General features: G+C 36.0%; 1 protein-coding gene across 1 annotated transcript in view; it reads right to left on the bottom strand.

Annotated features, from left to right (window-relative positions):
* Nucleotides 1-10,268, bottom strand: part of mrpl23 (mitochondrial ribosomal protein L23) — a 41,097-nt gene extending 30,829 nt beyond the window's left edge. The window contains exons 1-2 of the mRNA XM_055039787.1: nt 10,121-10,268; nt 9,119-9,241 (exon numbers count right to left, since the gene is read on the bottom strand). Of these exons, the coding sequence (XP_054895762.1) occupies nt 9,119-9,241; nt 10,121-10,140 (143 nt within the window). The 5' untranslated portion in view covers nt 10,141-10,268. The remainder of the gene's footprint in view (nt 1-9,118; nt 9,242-10,120) is intronic.
* Between the last annotated feature and the right edge of the window lie 7,491 nt (nt 10,269-17,759).

Below are 17,759 nucleotides of genomic sequence, written 5' to 3'. Positions count from 1 at the left end.
CCACACCAACTGGTATATATTTATAAGCAAACGCAAATGTGAGAAAGATTCCTCGACTGAGACGATGAAAGAACTCCAAGCGCAAAACCTAGAAGGGAATCAGGTGACGCAAACTAGTATTAAGGTTCAATTTTGGCCTGTTGTTGCCAAGCAAGTTTAGGCTGAGAACACTGGACTTGACGGCAAAAATAATTTTTTAAAACTTATCTTGTTTTAAAAAAAAAAATGCAAATGGGAGATATTTATGCACAAAGGAAAATAAAAACAACTTGTATTCTACCTCACTAAAATAGTTGCTTAAACACAGTCAATATGTGAATTTACAGATTAGACCATACACCTCCATCACCTGCTGTAGATGCAACCCCTCATCAGCATTGATCTACATGCTCTTGGATATTTCCTATTTTTAAATGTGTACTAACTCACGCTAACCGGAGAGGATTATGAGTATCATTTACAACAGTTTAATGTGGTTCATTTACACCTGTGCTCCAAAAGCACGAGAGAAGTAGGTGAAAGGCCACAGTTAGAAACTCAGAAGTGAAACAGAGGGCAGGGGTAACTTTCATTAATTTTAAATGACATTCAGTGATTCACTATTGTCAACAAATACTGTATAATAATTTTATCAATAAGTGCCTTTGCACTATTATATTTTTGGACAAAATCTCCCAAAAAACAAAAACAAAAAAAAAACCAAGATGTTTTTTTTTTTTTTTTTGCTTTTCTTGCCTTTAAACAGTTACTATTTTTCAGACTACAATTTCTAGATTTTTAAAAATATTTTTATAATATTCTGAACAACAGAGTAAAAGTGTTTGCCATATTCAGTAGTTTCAAAGTAAATTAAAAAAAAGCAAAATGCTAAAACTTAAAGAGTGTGGTACAGGGTCATTTTACTGCTAATTAAGACCTGAACACACTTTTGAACTCATTAAATCAAGACTGAAAAATCCTGTCATGAATGAACCTCATTTAAAGACCCATTTATGAAATTTGGATCCTTTGTTTGATGTCTTTCTTGGAAACGCCAAGAATTGGAACGTTAGACTTGGTTTTAATCTTTAATAAATTTGTGTAGATTCACTCAATAAGTCAAAGGTCAAATCATTGATGGTTAAACTGTTCAAATCAAGGCTTGGGCTGGCTTATCAAAACTAAAGTATGTCAACTGTATACTAATCAATGTAAGACCTGCATGATTCTTTTTCTCGAACTAAAGGCAACAAGAAAGTGTTTTTTTAAGACTCTGATAATGGTAAAAAATGTCCATACATTTCAAGTTTGCGTTGGAATTCCCTATTTAACTGCGAGTTTGACCTAAAAAAAAACAGTTTTAAGACACAGAGGAGGCAAACTTATGTAAACTATTCCATACCGTTAGCAACAACACAATTGGTTTGGCAGATGGTGAGTGGGCAGTCGAATAAATATTGTGTGAAACAATGGTGATCTGGTGTCTACCTCCATTTGGGTGGAATTATTGGTCAGAGTGGTGATTCATATTTTGAAAACGATGAGCTCACTCTGAGGTGTGACTATGTGAATGCCAGACCCCTTTAGCGTGATCAACTTAGCGCCCAACACTGGTCAAATGAGAGTACAAATATGAAGCGGCATGTAAATCTGATGAAGCAGTGCCAAGCTGTATCCCATGTTTCTTTTATAGATCATTATGAATGGCAGACTGAGTTGATTGAGCATCTTAACATTTAAAGCTGATAATTATTGTCAGCGTTCTAAAAACTGTCCAAGTATGTATGTCAAAGCCCATCTTAATCAGAAGAATTTAAAAAAATTGTTAGCACTAGTGGCACCATAAGCATTTCCAGGTCTGAACAATAAGAATATTAACAAAGGTCTGCAAAACACATCAATAAAAGCAAACAACATTTTGGAAAGTAGCTCACTTTTCTACTTTGCTCACATGCTATTACACATCCTGTCCACACACACGTACGCTATAGTCTTTCTCCAGCTAAAGGAAATACAATGGTTACTTCCACTTAAGCTGAAAACTAAAATGCAGATGAGTAATCTCAATGTCTGCTGTCCCCTTGGATTAAACTAGTGAATCAGTGGTAGCATGGTCATCACTTGAGTTGGTCTCTATATGTTTATATGTGATATGAGGCTCTGAAGACCATTCCTTAAGCGCAACCACAGATGCCAAAACAATCACAAAATTGAAACTGATAAACAGCGGAAATAAAACTTTGTGTCAAAACTTGGTTGTAAGTCAGTTGTTTCACAGTTTAATTTAATACAACTTGTAGTTGATTTAGAGTTGAATCTTTTTCACTATGGAATTGTTCTTTTTTATTGTCAATGGAAAACTTTTCAATATATTTATTTCAGAGTCAATGTTAATATTTTTGGTTACAATTATTTATTTCAACGCCAATATTGCTGTTCAGACAGTTGGCCCATGCCCATTGCTGGTTGTCTTAATATCGGCAATGTACATGTTTGATAACACCATGTACAACATGTTAATGTTCTACTCTTCCTAAAATATTCAATAACTCTGCTCGACATATTTATTCTCTTCGATCGGCCATAAATCAGCAGTAATGTACATACGGTGAAGCAGAAAGTACGATGCCGCACTGATAGGGTCACTGCTATCACTACACTGACAGCACTGTTGACCCCATAAACACAATGTGCAACAGCTGTGATGACTCTAGTTAGTAGTCGAGTCAAACATGAGGTATAAATTAATCTAAACTCTCAATAAGAGCATGCTAGGTAAGACAAATTATTCTAATTTTATTTCATTCATCCCTGTCCAACAAGCATACATAACTCTTTCCAAATTAAACAAGTTTAGCATGTAACCTAGTTTTTCATTAAGAAAATACCTCTGTAAAACCAGGAGAAACAGCCTGCAATTGTGCTCATTTTAATTATTAGAAACACAATAACCCAACAAAACTCATGTACAAGCACATTCTCATTTAAATTGTTGATAGCTCAGAAAAAAAAAATAAAATAAAATAAAAAAAACACACATACACACCATGTCCTTGGATGTTCTCTCTTGAGCATTGCAATAACTCAATTAAATCAACTAATTTGACACTGCTGTCATTGTTTGAGGTACACAAACTCAAAACAGAGGAACTAAAACCCTGGCACCAAATACTGTTCTGACAAAACAACACATGGACCAATTTTAAACTCTTGCAGCAGCCTGGACCATTGTGTGCCCTTGTTTGAGCTCTGTGTTGATTGTTTTATTCAAAAATAATGAAATTAAAAAAAAAAAAAACTGAGCAAAAATACAAAACAAGGAATGGAGGTTTCCTCAAGTCATGTTTTCCTTTTCTTGCTTCCCCATGAACTTTCCTTGGCACTGGGATGATTCAAAAACCCTCATGACTCTTGTGGCTACCACGATTCCTTTTAAGAAAGGCTGCCTGTTTTAGCAAGTTGACTTGGCAAACCACTGGAAGGCTTTTTATGTGGCTCCTTGTTTGATACAAGTTTGGTTAAGTCTACTTTGAGGCTTTTTATAGTGCTTTACTGGTTGGTGAATGAAATATAAGAATTCCCTGGGAAAGACAGGGAGGAGGACATCGTAACAAATGTAGGTGTTGCAAAGCTGCAGACGACAGGCACTAACTGCATTCTGGAAGAATCTCATACCATAAGGCTCACGTTGCCCAAGAAAACCGTTTATCAAATAAGTGACAAACAGTGCTTAAGTTGACAGAGATATTAATTTGTTGACAGAATTCATAAACTAAATTGCTCTTAGGTGAACTAATGTAGAAAAATTGTGTAGTAAGACCAGTAGAAAATACCATCTGATGGTATTTTCATGGCAGGCACGGGACAAACTCAACCGCGATGCTTCTTCCAAACCAAGACGACGTTTAAATACAAAATGTTTTCTCATGAGTCTCAATATTTAACCTCCATTAACACATAATATAAATGTGAAAAAAATAAAAGTGAGTTCTTGATTAAGAAACCTTGACACACCACTGTGCAGACAAAAAAAAAACTGACCTTGTGTTAGCCAAATAGTTTATTTTCTGGATGAATTTTATAATTGTGAGCTAGCAAGGTCAAATATGACCACCTTCATCTCCACACTTCACAGCTGGTATGTTCATTTCCTAGAAATGAACCTCAAAACAGAACGCTCAAGCGTGCATTCTGTTTTGGAGCATAAAAAAAGTTAATTTTAGACTCATCTGTCCAAACGTGATTCCAGAACTCGTGTTTGTCTGGCAAATTTGAGTCTTTTCTTAAGCAGCTCATCCACGGGAGCGGATGAGCTGCTTCAGTCTGTTCCAGTCGGATCAATCTCCATTAGCAGGTCTTTTGCAGTTCTGCACGACTTTTCTGTTTTTTTTTCTAACAGGGGAAACAGAGACCACACCGTATTATGCATAACCATTTTGATTGACAGCAGACTGCATTTTTTTTTTTATTTGGCCGTGATTTACGTCACTGAAAACTCTAAGCAACATCTTAACCACCGCAGTGCGGAGGAGCGTAATCATCAGTGTAACCTTGAGCAGCTGCAGGAGCACATAAGTCAACCTTGGGAGCAGTTGACCGTAATTTCTCTCTGAAGAACGCATATGCAGTGAAGAAGAGTGAAATGGTGCAACTTTGGTCAACATTCTGTGGAAGTTACATTTTTTTACATCGGCCAGCGTGAAACACCGGATCTACATAATATTAGTTTGGTGTGATGTGCATTTTAGTCTTTGTTTGGAATCTTCTTCTAATGTTTGACTATTGGTTTATGTCTTTTGACTGCATTACCTAAATCCAAAGAGGTTGCCTATTTAAAAAGAAAATGTCAAAATACAGATAGCGTTGTACATCTATGCAACCAATCCGAGTATTTTATTGTTCCCAAAGGGAAATTAAATAAATAAATACTGAATTTAAATGATTGCACATTATTTTTATTTTGTTTGGGCCAATAATGACTTTCGGTAAGAAAAACGGAAATAGCTGTAAGATTCCATGAAAGACACAACGTCGAGTTTCTCCATTGCGGAGTCTCACCGCAAAAAAAAAAAAAAAGTAAAATTGTTGGAGCAATGACCAGAGATCCCGTGCATTCACATCATGCCCAAGTTCCTACTTTTCTACCCATAATCACACCCACAGTAGAGGGGAATAGACTCCAATGAACACACTCCAAACCAACCTGAAGTAGATATTAACCAGCTGGCCTGAAACTTGACCTTGGAGAAGCAGCTTTAGAGTGCAAAAGTTTTCACCTTGTCCGGTCGGTAGCTATACACCTGAGGTTTAAATAGGGCACACCTTATTCTGCAAAATATTACACTTTTTTTTTTAGTTATGTATGACAAGAACATTTTTAAGCTGTCCTTCCCTCTTTTTCTTTAATTGCTTAGCTACAATAATACATTTCTTTTGTATTGCTAATGTTCACAATAAATGTCCCCAACGATGTTTGAGAGCCACATGGAGTGACCTAATTTGTCAATGTGACTGTATAAACAAAGCTACACACAGCACATGTGCACTTATGATGTGCATAGTATCAAAGTGGCTTAGTGGTGCAAAAGAAACAGGAGAGTTGTGCTCAGCGCAGATGAAAGGCAAAAGAAAGCCGCTCCTCGTTGTTGGTTTACCCTTTGTCAGGCAGGGTTGAGATATGCACACTCTCTACTTTTACCCTCCCATCAGTGGAGAACAATAGATGTGCAGAAGTTGCTCAACACTAAGTATCAAGATCATAATAGACATTGTTTGGAGGACAGCCATCGAGGAACCTGAGACTTCGGTGAGAGAAGAGACAGTTGAGAAGATTAGAGTAAAAGAGCAGCGTGTGAAGGATTACATTTATTGTTCAGTATTTGGGTCTTATAATCGTTCAGCAAAACACCAAATACTAGAGTGACTGAACGTTTTACATCAAGAAAGTTCTGTAAAGCTTGTTACACTCACATAAAGGGAGTGTGGAGGATTTAGACAATCAGTATTCAAAATTCATTAGACTAAACAATGACCTGGTTTCAACAATGAGTTTAAGTGGAACATTTATGGTGGGCGATTGCCATTGTGTGATGCATTGTGTTCAACTCTGATGGCCTAAGGCCACTGCCAGGTGAGCTACAAGAGGGGTGTAAGTGTGTGTATATGTGGGTGTAAACCTGGAAATTTGATGATGTCCTAGAGTGGAAATACTTACAGTGCACAAAAGGCTTGAGAACAATCATAAAGATGAACAAATGCTACCCTCCCACAGGCAGAAACAGAATTGAAAGGAAACAAAAACTGCCCAGGTGTTTCAAACAAGAGAGATTGGTTTTAGATATGTAGTATTTAAGAAAGCAGAAAAAAGGAAAGTTCAGGGTGACACAGAGAAAAGGGCAGAAACTAACAATAGCACTTTACAATTAGATGAGAAAAATTTTGAACAAAATAAGCCGAGGAGGTCTACACAGTATACAGTAGGTCAGAAATAACAGATTTCTGACCTAATATATCATGAAATATTAAAAAATGTTCAGTGGCCAAAGCAGAGAAATCATTGAGATTGTCTATAAGTCACACTCCTTCAACTTGAGGAAAAAAACGACAACATATGCATATGGAGTTTAATGTTGAAATTAGTACAGTTAGTTTAAATAAAATTAACTTCAGATATAAATTAAGTGATCATGGTTGTAGTTGGCAAAAGTAGGAGTTGAAGCCATTCAGTTCTAATTGGCCACGTTTTCAAATATTGAGCAATTAAATTTGGAGCAAGAGCTGGGGATGGTTGTTCTGCAATCTCGGCAGCCTGTAATTCAGATAACTGTTCACGTCCTGCTACACACTGCCATGTAGATTTAGGTCTTGACTTTGACCATCTCATTCTAACTCATAATTATACTTTGATGAAACCTGTGCATTGTGCCTCTAGATGTATATTTTGAGCAAACTATCTAAATCCTTCAAAGAACTACATTTTCTATTTAGGTTACTTCTGAAGGCAACTGGTTACACTGGATTTTATTCAGCAGTGATAGAATAACGAGTAACACGAATTCACATTCTATTTTTTACAATTTTTGTAACCAAGAATGCAAAGCATTATTCTTCTCGTTCTGGACTACCAGATAAACTCCAAATAAAAACATATTGAAGTTTGCCAATGCAATGTGGCAAAATGTGCAGAAGTTCAAGGGGTTGTGAATGCTTTGATGGACTGTAACTCCTGGGTGTCGTTAAAATAAAGATGGCCTTATAGTACCAACTGGCTTCATGATACAATCATCACCAGCTCTCATTAACAGCTGCTCAGTTCAAGAGTGTACTCACGCTTCCACGCCTACAACAGCTTTCACTGCCTTCCTGACTCACTCATCAATAAGCTGGGAGTGGGAGTGATATTTAGTTTGTGTCATCGTCTCTCAATGTGGGAACTCATACTACATGTTTGAATAAATACAGAAAAATAACAACATTTTGAGCACACAATGAGGCCCCAGCAGCGTATCAATCAGCTGTGTACCTCTCGCAGGCATCAAAGACTGGAAGGAAAAATAACATTGCACACCCTTTTCAAAACACACACGCACCCTGCACTTACCCACTTTTGTGCATGTGTACACAGAGACGCGCACCATTCTCACTAACTGACTCGCCCACACCAACAACGGTGCACGTGCACACACACATACACACAATTACATAAGCACCCTAGGAGTTTGGCAGAGATGAGGCAAAAATCAGAGTGGGAGGCCAAGCACCTGGATGAACAGATTATGGTCTAAACCCCACCAGAGACACAGACGATCTGCTGCAAACTTCAATTTTTCTCCTTAGCATGGGTTCTGGGCCTCTCTTCGCCTGAGGAACACTACAAGCCTCAGTAACCTTGGCTCACAGACATACCCAAAAATCTGCTCATTTGTAGTTGGGATGACTACAGATGAGCAGTAGTCATGCGTAACAGCTTTATCGCATAACATAAACTGTCCAAAACCATCAAAGTAAAACTTTACATGCATTTATTGCTATATATTGGACTTTTACACGATTTCATCCCAGGAGCAATATAATGCAAACCCTGGAAGTAGTCTTGTGGTAAAACATTTAGCATGCTGCATTAGATATGACATTTGGAGAACGATCAAGAACACTTTCTTTTGCCCGTAGGTATTAGTATTGGCTCCTGGTGGTGATTGATGTTTGACATCTTGCTGTAAACAACTTCCTCTAAACTTCCACAATCTCGCAAAAGAAACGCACTTTGACAATCACCACCTATATTACTCGTCTTGACAGCCTTTCCAATGACATCACTGAAACTGTTGTGCTCAAACATGTAAGATTTGTACAGTATTAAGTACGCACAGTTACTCTTGACTTTGTTTTCTATTCTTGAAGTGATCATGCCATCTGGTGGCCAGTACAGTTAAATTCACATTTCATTTAACACCTTAACTGTCACCCTCAAAATGCTTACATGTTAACCAAATGGACACCAGTGACAGTGAAATCAATAAATGTAAGTAATCAGGCAATAATTATATCTCATGTTTCACATTAAAGATGCCATAATAACCAAAACTTCATCAAACTGTTTAACATTATAACATTCAAGTCTATATGCATGCATATATATATATATATATATATATATATATATATATATATATATATATATATATATATATATATATATATATATATATATATGTGTGTGTGTGTGTGTGTGTGTGTGTGTGTGTGTATATATATAAAATATTAATATATATATAAAAATTATATATGTGTGTGTGTGTGCGTGTGTTGGTGTGTGTACATACAGAGGGAGTTGTTCACCTCTGAATATATCATATAGAGGGAAACAACTTAGACAAGAGCCATAAAAATAAATATTTCACTTGATTTTTTTATAATCTCCAAAGAACAGATTCAAAGGAGCGATTTGCATAATTCCTTATTGTGATCTTGTTTTTTTGAAAACTGAGTGCAGTAAAAATGTAACATTTTGTCACCTCAAAAATTAGCTACTTGTACTAAAGCAGTTTCTTACTAGGCTTTACAACAGCTCATATAATGGTGCATGATTGTCCAAAAACCTCATAATACAATGAGAGTATTTTTAGTACTAAAAACTTACTCCATCGGGATACGAAACTGGACGGTGTCAGGAGGCTGCTCCTTTCCCGGCCTCACCAGAGTCAGAAACCAGTTGGGCCTGAAGATCCTCAGCTGGGGGTTTCCCAACTGGTAGAGAGGGTAGCTGAGACGAGATTAAATATTTTCAAATGTTAAAAATAAAATTGTGTAAAAAAATAAATAAATAAAATAAAAAATTATTTTATTTTTTTTATTCAGAAGAGAAATGGAAATAAATTATTTACAAATGTTTAATGTTAAACTGTCTATCTGAAACAAAAACTAAATGTGATCATTTTTAATTGTTTCCTACAATCCAAATAATAGCCAGTGTCAATGGTAATGTCATTCGTCACAGAGTTCAGAAAAATGTTTGCTCGCCTGACACTGATGATGTACCAAATAAAAGTTAACTGCGGGTTTGTAAATTGGGAATTTCTGTGAGGGGATTAACATCGTATTCTTAAATCTGAGTATAAATGTTGAATTAAAAAAAAAAGAACATGTAGGTGCTATGACCTTATTTTATGTTTTGTGATGTCTGACAGGACTATTTCTGTGACGTTTACGGGAAATAATGTCAAATATCACAGCGCTCCTCTCAAAGAATATGCCCGCAAGAGTCTCTTAAAGCTGCACGGTTGGCTGAACCTAATCCGGAACGACGCTTAACAAAATTAAGAGAAAATATATTCTCCTAAAGTCCAACTTGAGCAACGAGAGCAGCGTGTTGACTGTTTTTAGCTTAGCTTGCTAATGCTAACTACTTTCTCGCAGTGCAGAAGCTTTCCATTTACAGTTCAAAGTATCAAGAAATAAAACACCTTTACAGAGCATTACATGAACTAATCCAATCAACATGAGGACAGATAAGACAAGGGCTCGGACAATGTTAGATCCCGACCGCAGGTAATTGATGGATTACAAAATTAAAACAAACGGTGAATACCATTACGCAACGAGGTCTCCGATCATTCAGTAGAAATAAACACGTATTACTTACACCATTCTTGTTGCTGACATCGCTGCAGCAATATAATCAGACAGATAAAATGCTAACAACTGGACAACGTTGGTTTTCAAGGTTGAAAAATGCTACACGTGAATAGATGTGCTTCCGGGGGGAGAGCAGAGCGCTGTAGTGGTGGGAATTCCGGCTTTTTTTCCCGAGATCCGAGTCAGATGGCTTCGTTCAAAAAAAGAGCCGCGTCTTTTGGTTCATAAACCGAGAGTGGCATTTTTGTTACAAAATAATTAAATGAAAATGTTGGTATGTAGTAATGTTATTAAGATTAAACTAATTATATGGAAGAAATTTATGTTTAAATGTTTGAATAATTCGCCTAATATATATAAATTGATACCTTAACATTTTACTTCACTATGTTTCAATTATGTAAAAAAAACAAAATAAATAAAATAGAATAAAAAATACAAATTTATTCAAATATTTAATATTTCCTGTGTTTATAGTTTCATGAAAGAATTTAAACTGATGTTTCTAAATCAGAAACAAATCTTGTTGGGTACACTGCAGTGAACTTGAGACTAATCAGCAACATGAACTCACTGAGTGTCTATATCTAAAGAACAAAACTGTCCTAATTCTATTAATTAAAAAAATTATAAATGCTTAGACTGTGAAATACATACTTTATCTGTTTTCAGTGTATTGCTAGTGAAGAATGTCATTAAATATTTTTGTTTCAAAAATAAATATTTCTCTGTGCATTTAATTACATTGTCCCATGCTGCAGCACATAATGAATCTATATTATCAAAGTAAATGCTTACTATTTTCTTTAGACTGGAGCTTCATTGTTTTTTGTAGCAATAGAGTTGGCATGACAAAATAGCTCTTTCAAGAGTAACACAGAAAAATTGCACTTTTAAAAGTACGGCTGATAAGAATATGTACCTCAAATAAATGTTTTTAATGATATAAAAGACACCAAAGTAAAATTTGAAGACAAAGAGGACATCAGTGAATTGTCATTCAAATGTAAAACAGAAGCAATATTTTTGACTTCTTTCCCAATTTGAGTTCTATACCTTCTAGGGTTTTTTTGTTAAATAAAAAAAACAAAGACTTAGTCTTCATTCTTTCATTTTCAGTAGGATGAGCATGTGCAAAACTCATGACAAAACTCATGACATTCATTCAGCATTTTTGTAAATAAACAGAGTATTTGGAAGTGTTAGGTGTACGCAGAGGAATGAATATCCCACCCCTTTTTCGTCCAGATTGTTGGTGTGTTTCTTTTCTCAAGGCTACAAGGGGGAGAGCCTGTCCCCTCTTTGCTCCAGCCTCTCCCAGTCGATGCTATGGAGGAATGATTTAAGCTGCCATGAATGGAACCGGGCTCAAACGGTTCAGACCGAGAAGGAAATGGGCCACAGTGACAGTCAACACTGCAATGTGGAGGGAAGCTTCCATCACTTAAGATGGAGTGGTGAGAGTGTATGTAGGTAGATGTGGGAGCTGGAGTGAAATCAGGTTTTTATTATTTGATAGGTGTAATATTTAATAGTTATCACTGGTATTCTGTCCCACTATGAGAAGATGATCAATGCAGTTTTGTTTTAAAGAAAAACTTAAATTCCTTTAGAAAGAATTTTCCACAGTTTCATGATTACTTGCTTGCTGCCTTTGAAACGATTCATCTGACAGCTGATAGGAGAAAGCATGTCAGTGATGGGGAGACATACTTCAAAAGCTATGTTCTGAATTATAAGTGCACTTCAGTTTGTGTTTTGTAAGTCCACAGTTGTTCCATGTCAGATTTACAGCACTTTCCTTCCACTTGGCCTGAAATCAGGTGTTTACCGGTGAGGAGTCGTAGCTTCAGTACCTCAGTATGAGTGTCAGGTTTCAAGTCAGGTTTTTGAGGATCACAGGGAGACCTCAGTTCACTCTTCCTTTGACTGTCTTAAACACTAATGTCTTTTAGTAATGTTTGTACAAGTATGATTTTATTGTGTGAACTCTAGGATGAAGAGACCAATGGGGATCCTCAAACAAATAAATGAACTAATTATATAATCTAACTTTCTAACTTTTTGGGTATGAAGAGATTAAAATTTTTGTGGTTTCTTCAAAAACTTGTTGATAGCTTGCTATGGAGTGACTTAACTGATCCCATTGCTTTCTGTATGTTAACAGATCAGTTTTGCAGCAGTTAGACTGCAAAACCCTTAACTCTGTAATATACACGCAGCCTCTCACATAATCAAATGAACCCTGAGCAGCAGTAGCAAAATGACTTGTTTTCTCTTAATTGAGAGCATTGCAATTATCTTTTTTTTTTAAAACTTCAACTACATTTAACTCACACAACAGTTTGCTGTGCATGTATACAAAAAAAAAAAAAAAAAGAAAAGATAGAAGCAGAAAGAGAAAATATTGAAAGTTCAGGTCTGGGGCAGAGAAAAATTGTTTCAGCGACAGCCCAGAGAGGGAAAAAGTTCTGGTAAAGAAGTGAGCGCACTAGCTGCAGAGGTGAACAGGGGGAACAGTGGGATTGTCCCGCCAACATCCAGCATGAAGGCTGCATGGAAACTTTCCCCCTCTAACGCTCAGGCAGTCAGAGGAGAAGTTGTCGGTATTGAATATCCAAGAGAGGAAAAAAAATGGTAGCAGTAAATTGAAGATCCAGACATGAAGACGGAAAAGTTCGTCAGCCGAAGCAAATAGTTTTGCATGGCACAAGTTGTGCTGTGACTAGACTAAAGCATTTGAAAATGATAATATGAAGTAAATGTAAAGAAGAAAAAAAGATTGGTTATTTTTTTATCAAAACTTATACTCTGTTTATAGTAAAGCATAAAGTATCATTTTCAGCTAATAATTGAAAATCAAAACATAGCGTAGACTATACACTTTTTTATATGCAACAATAAAATAATTGTTGCACCTAATTGTTATGGCCTGGGTTGTTTTGAGTTGTTTTTAATATTTCATTATTCTGTGTTCTTTAGTCTTTTTCTTTGATTAGATCAGTCCACCTAGCTCATAACAATAATATTTGTGGTGTGCTATTTTCATGTATTGTAATTCAAAGTGGTCTGTGAGAATAGGGTCACATAAAATTACTTTGAAAACAAGAAACACAACAAATACTAGCTGAGTGTCCTTTGCTCTATTGGGACCAAAAATAACGAGCCCCATTCATTTCTTTTGCATCAGGAGTGAGGAAACCTATCCGATAATCATTATCGGGGACAGAGTCAGCGACTGTAATTTGCTACGGTCATGTGGTGACTCAATTATGAAGTTGAGTGTCAGCTACATGAAAGACATCATCTCTCAGCATGATGTTGTAATACAAATATTAAGCTTACACTGTGAACACAACATCACCTTAGAAAACATTTTACTGGTTGAATTAAACTCGGAGCAGAATGTCCATACACAAAGGTTCATATTTAAAATCACAATTTACTATTTATAATACTGTTAGTAACTGTTGTTAAAGTTCAGAAGTTCCCTACCAAAACATTTTTTCAAATACTGAGCAGAGAATTTAACCTGTTAATAAAATTATACCTTTTAAAATGTATATTCGAATTCACATTCAAACGCACTTTAATTATATAATGTATAACTTTAATTGCATGCAGAATTGTATTTTATGTCAATATAAAACATTCAGTTTGAAGCTATAAAAAAAATACATAATTTCCATAAATCAAGACTTTTGTTTTATTGGGTAAATGTCAATATGCTAGTTTTTTTCATACGTGAGTTTATTTATCAAAACTACTATTCTAAAGCTAAGCACTTTTTATCTGTATTTTATAAACCCAGAGTAGGGTGTTTGGCCTATAAATTCAAATTATTCAAATGCCTTAAAATATTTTTTGTTTTTGTAGCTGTAGAGCAATAATATAGGCCTCTTGTTTTTTTCCCCCACTGTCTTTAAATTGACATAGCATTTCAAGATTGCTCCTGCAATCATAGGAATCATACCATTACTGTTGCCATTAAATTGTTGCCAAGAATTTAATTTCCTTTAAATTCCTTGTTATAGTAGCTTGCAGTAATCTAAATAAGTGGGTCAATCCACTTTGACCTACAAAACGTAAACCATTAGCCTGTCCACACCGCTCTTAATTAAACTCTTGCCTCCTTGCCATCACCAAATGGGCGGTCAGAGGTAGTGGCCAGCTCCAGCAAGATTCTTCGCCTTTTTTCATGCCCTCTGTTCATATAGTCAAAGCGAGGGTCGGCATGCCACGCAGCAATACTACAACTAATAATAGCTGCCAGGGTCATGGGCAATCTGGATGGCATTTAAATTTAGACCTTTCCCGGCGGATGTTCCATTGAAGTCATAAGCTCGACCTCTGACCCAGGAGCATGGCTGCCACTGGACCTTTGGTGAACTTGAGGTTTAGAAGTACAATTGCAGCACGAGCAGTCACACACAGACTTACAAAGATTTAGTCACAGGTAGGTACTGTGCATGTGCGAGATTTGATCTGCTGAAATCAAACAGGCTGTTTGAGGTGAAAAGCAGTTCGGATAAGACACAAAGGGTACTGAACACTAACTACATTCATTCTCTGTGATCCTCATATGACAAAGGAGGCCACTGACTGTGGTGCTTTTCTGTCTCTGTTCTCTGTCTCTCATGATGAAGGAACTTAGTGAAAATAAAATCACTTTTGTTTCTTGTTAAAAGCAACAAAGTCTTTCTGCTTTTAATTTCTCAACGCATGACACAAATTTGAATTCTTTTTTAAAATCACCAACAGCCTGAGGATTGTTCTTTAGATAGATAGTGAAGAAGTGCTTGCATGGATTCCCACCGCCTTATCCAGTGTCTCCATTGCTGCCAGAGTTATGTGATGGATCGGGGGGTTGAAATGCATAAACAGGGACGGGGCAACTGATCTGCGAGGTATGTCATGTAACAGATATCTGGTGGACAGTACCACTGAAGACCTCAATCTGAAATTATGGCAACATTGTAATGTTATAGCTTCTCCTGTCTCACTCTTTTTCTTCACACCAGATGACATGCTAGTTGTCATTAAACTAGTACATGAAGAACAATCTTGAAAGAAACATAATGACACTGACATGGAATGAAATAGCTTAGGTTTAATCAAGTTAGAGTTATGCATACCAGCTTTGCATTATTACATGAACTTTGACTCATCATGATGAAATAGTTTTGTTTCCTTCAGCTTATAATTTCAGAAACAATAAAAACAGACTTTTGACGAATCAAATCTCTCGCTACCTTTGAGAACTCTTAAACATCATTCTTCAGTTTCCATTTCAGTTCAGTCTATTTATATAGTGCCAATTGACAGGCACTTTACATAAAAAAATGTATGTACAGAAATATAATATCAATTCAATCCAGTCCCATCTGAAAGACAGTTTTAGATGCAAATAATACATTTAATTTAAATATTGCAGTTTGCTACTTTTTATACTCCAACGCAGTTAAGTTGAGTTTCTTCTGACAGATGGTAAAATGCTTTTGTTTAAAGAAAACAAAACCAAATCAAAATATCACTGTATTTATAGTAACTCTTCTCTGAAAGGAGTATGTGACGATGGTTGACAATTGTTTGTAATGTGTCATAAATTTTACAGCAAACTGTCATATTAGGCATGCATGTTGTGACAATAGAAAGTCATCAGCTGTGAGGGCCTGGGGGTTTGAGAACACAGAGAAGACACAAAAAAAATGCAGAACTGGCTTTAGAAAATATCTTCAGATATCTTCTGGACAACATGAACCTAAAAGAACAACAAACTTCCTGCATACTAATGTGCCCGCCAACGTCAGTTTTCAGAAAATCTCAAATTGATTTTGTCATTGTAGTGTAACATAATTTTGTTCTTCTTTCTTCTGTGTCAGTAAGATTTATTTTAAAAAATGACAACACAAAACAACCCTGATTTTGCATGGAAGACAAAAATATCTATCTATCTATCTATCTATCTATCTATCTATCTATCTATCTATCTATCTATCTATCTATCTATCTATCTATCTATCTATCTATCTATCTATCTATCTATCTATCTATCTATCTATCTATCTATCTATCTATCTATCTATCTATCTATCTATCTATCTATCTATCTATCTATCTATCTATCTATCTATCTATCTATCTATCTATCTATCTATCTATCTATCTATCTATCTATCATATATCACCTATCTTTTTGTCATTGTTATGATAACAAAATTATGCAAACGCATCAAAAATAAATCAGAAAGTCACTGAAAATGCATTGATATCAGTAAATAAGTTAAAAACTGAATCTCACATTATTATTCTTGTTATAACACAAGGAGAGCATTTTATGGTTATGGGCTGTCTAATAAAAGCCAAAAATTTAGCTTTGGATAAAAATAAAATATATAAGAAAATTATATACAGAAATGACTTATCGCTTGAACTGTCACTTTTACAATCATGGGAGAGACTGCCGAATTAACACGTGTCCAACAAAAAGCCAGTGACACAATCCACACGGAGGGTAAGCCACTGCTAAAAAAATCGGGCTGTTCGCAGAGTGATGTATGCAGATTCACCAGGTGAAACTGGTGTAAGACATTCCAGAGCCACCGCATACATACACATACACATTTAACTCCCACATTCATTGTGTTAAGACCCTCCTGAACCAGAGACAACACCAACCACCTCTTAGCTCCCTTAATGCCTCAGTGATGCCACACTGAGCACATTCATCCCATACTGGACTGATGCTTTAATACATACAAAAGCTGTGAACAACCAGCTTCTTCAGAAATGGATATTAGTGACCAACTCTCCTTATGGAGACTGTGGCTGTCACAGGGCATCTGTCAAAAACTCTGCTGAGCTTTCAGATCATTGATAATCACAAATCATGCATGTAACATCCCAAATACATGAGATTATGAACATTGAAAAGCCAAAGGAGAAATCACTCAGGTCAATACGTTGCATAAAAATTTATCAGACAACAAATGAAAGATTACACATCTGTCAAAGGTGAGTGGCAACCTTTTTGTTTTGTTCTGTGCATAACTTAAAAGAACTATTCCAAACTGAAGTTCAAGGATCTGTTTCATCCTGGTGAACCAATGTGATTGATCCGGAAACATTGTACATTAAACATGTTGCCCTCAGTGGTGAGCTCTGTGTTTTCACCTTAAATCATCCAGCAAGGAGTCATTTAAGTCCTGACTCGAAGTTGTGACCCTTTTGAATGGGTTTTGCCTCACATTCTTCTTCTGTAGCATGGTGCGTGTGCACATTTTGCAAGCTTATGATTTTCTTTCATATGTCATTGTAATAGTATGCTGGCATACAGCAACGTCCATACTACAATGGGCACTACAGAAGTAGTGACCATTGCCCCTCTTGTGGATCAACAGGCCTCCCCATGATTGTGTGTACCATAATTTGGCCATAATCTGACATTTACGTCATAAAATACAGTTTATAATCATCAAAACTGTGTGATATTCCTCTATTACACAGGAATGGACCCATGTAAAAAGATGTAGTAATTGACTTTTTTCTTAAAATAAATGAACTTTTTGTTGATACTCTGAGTTATTGAGTTGTACTTATGAATGCTTCCCATCAGAAGATCCGATTTTTTAACGAACGAATTGACA

Source organism: Poeciliopsis prolifica, unplaced genomic scaffold, assembly GCF_027474105.1.
Source record: "Poeciliopsis prolifica strain line A6 unplaced genomic scaffold, Auburn_PproV2 SCAFFOLD001, whole genome shotgun sequence".
NCBI classification, from domain to species: domain Eukaryota; kingdom Metazoa; phylum Chordata; class Actinopteri; order Cyprinodontiformes; family Poeciliidae; genus Poeciliopsis; species Poeciliopsis prolifica.
The sequence above is the reverse complement of the archived record's forward strand: the minus strand, read 5'-3'. Positions and strand labels throughout refer to the sequence as shown.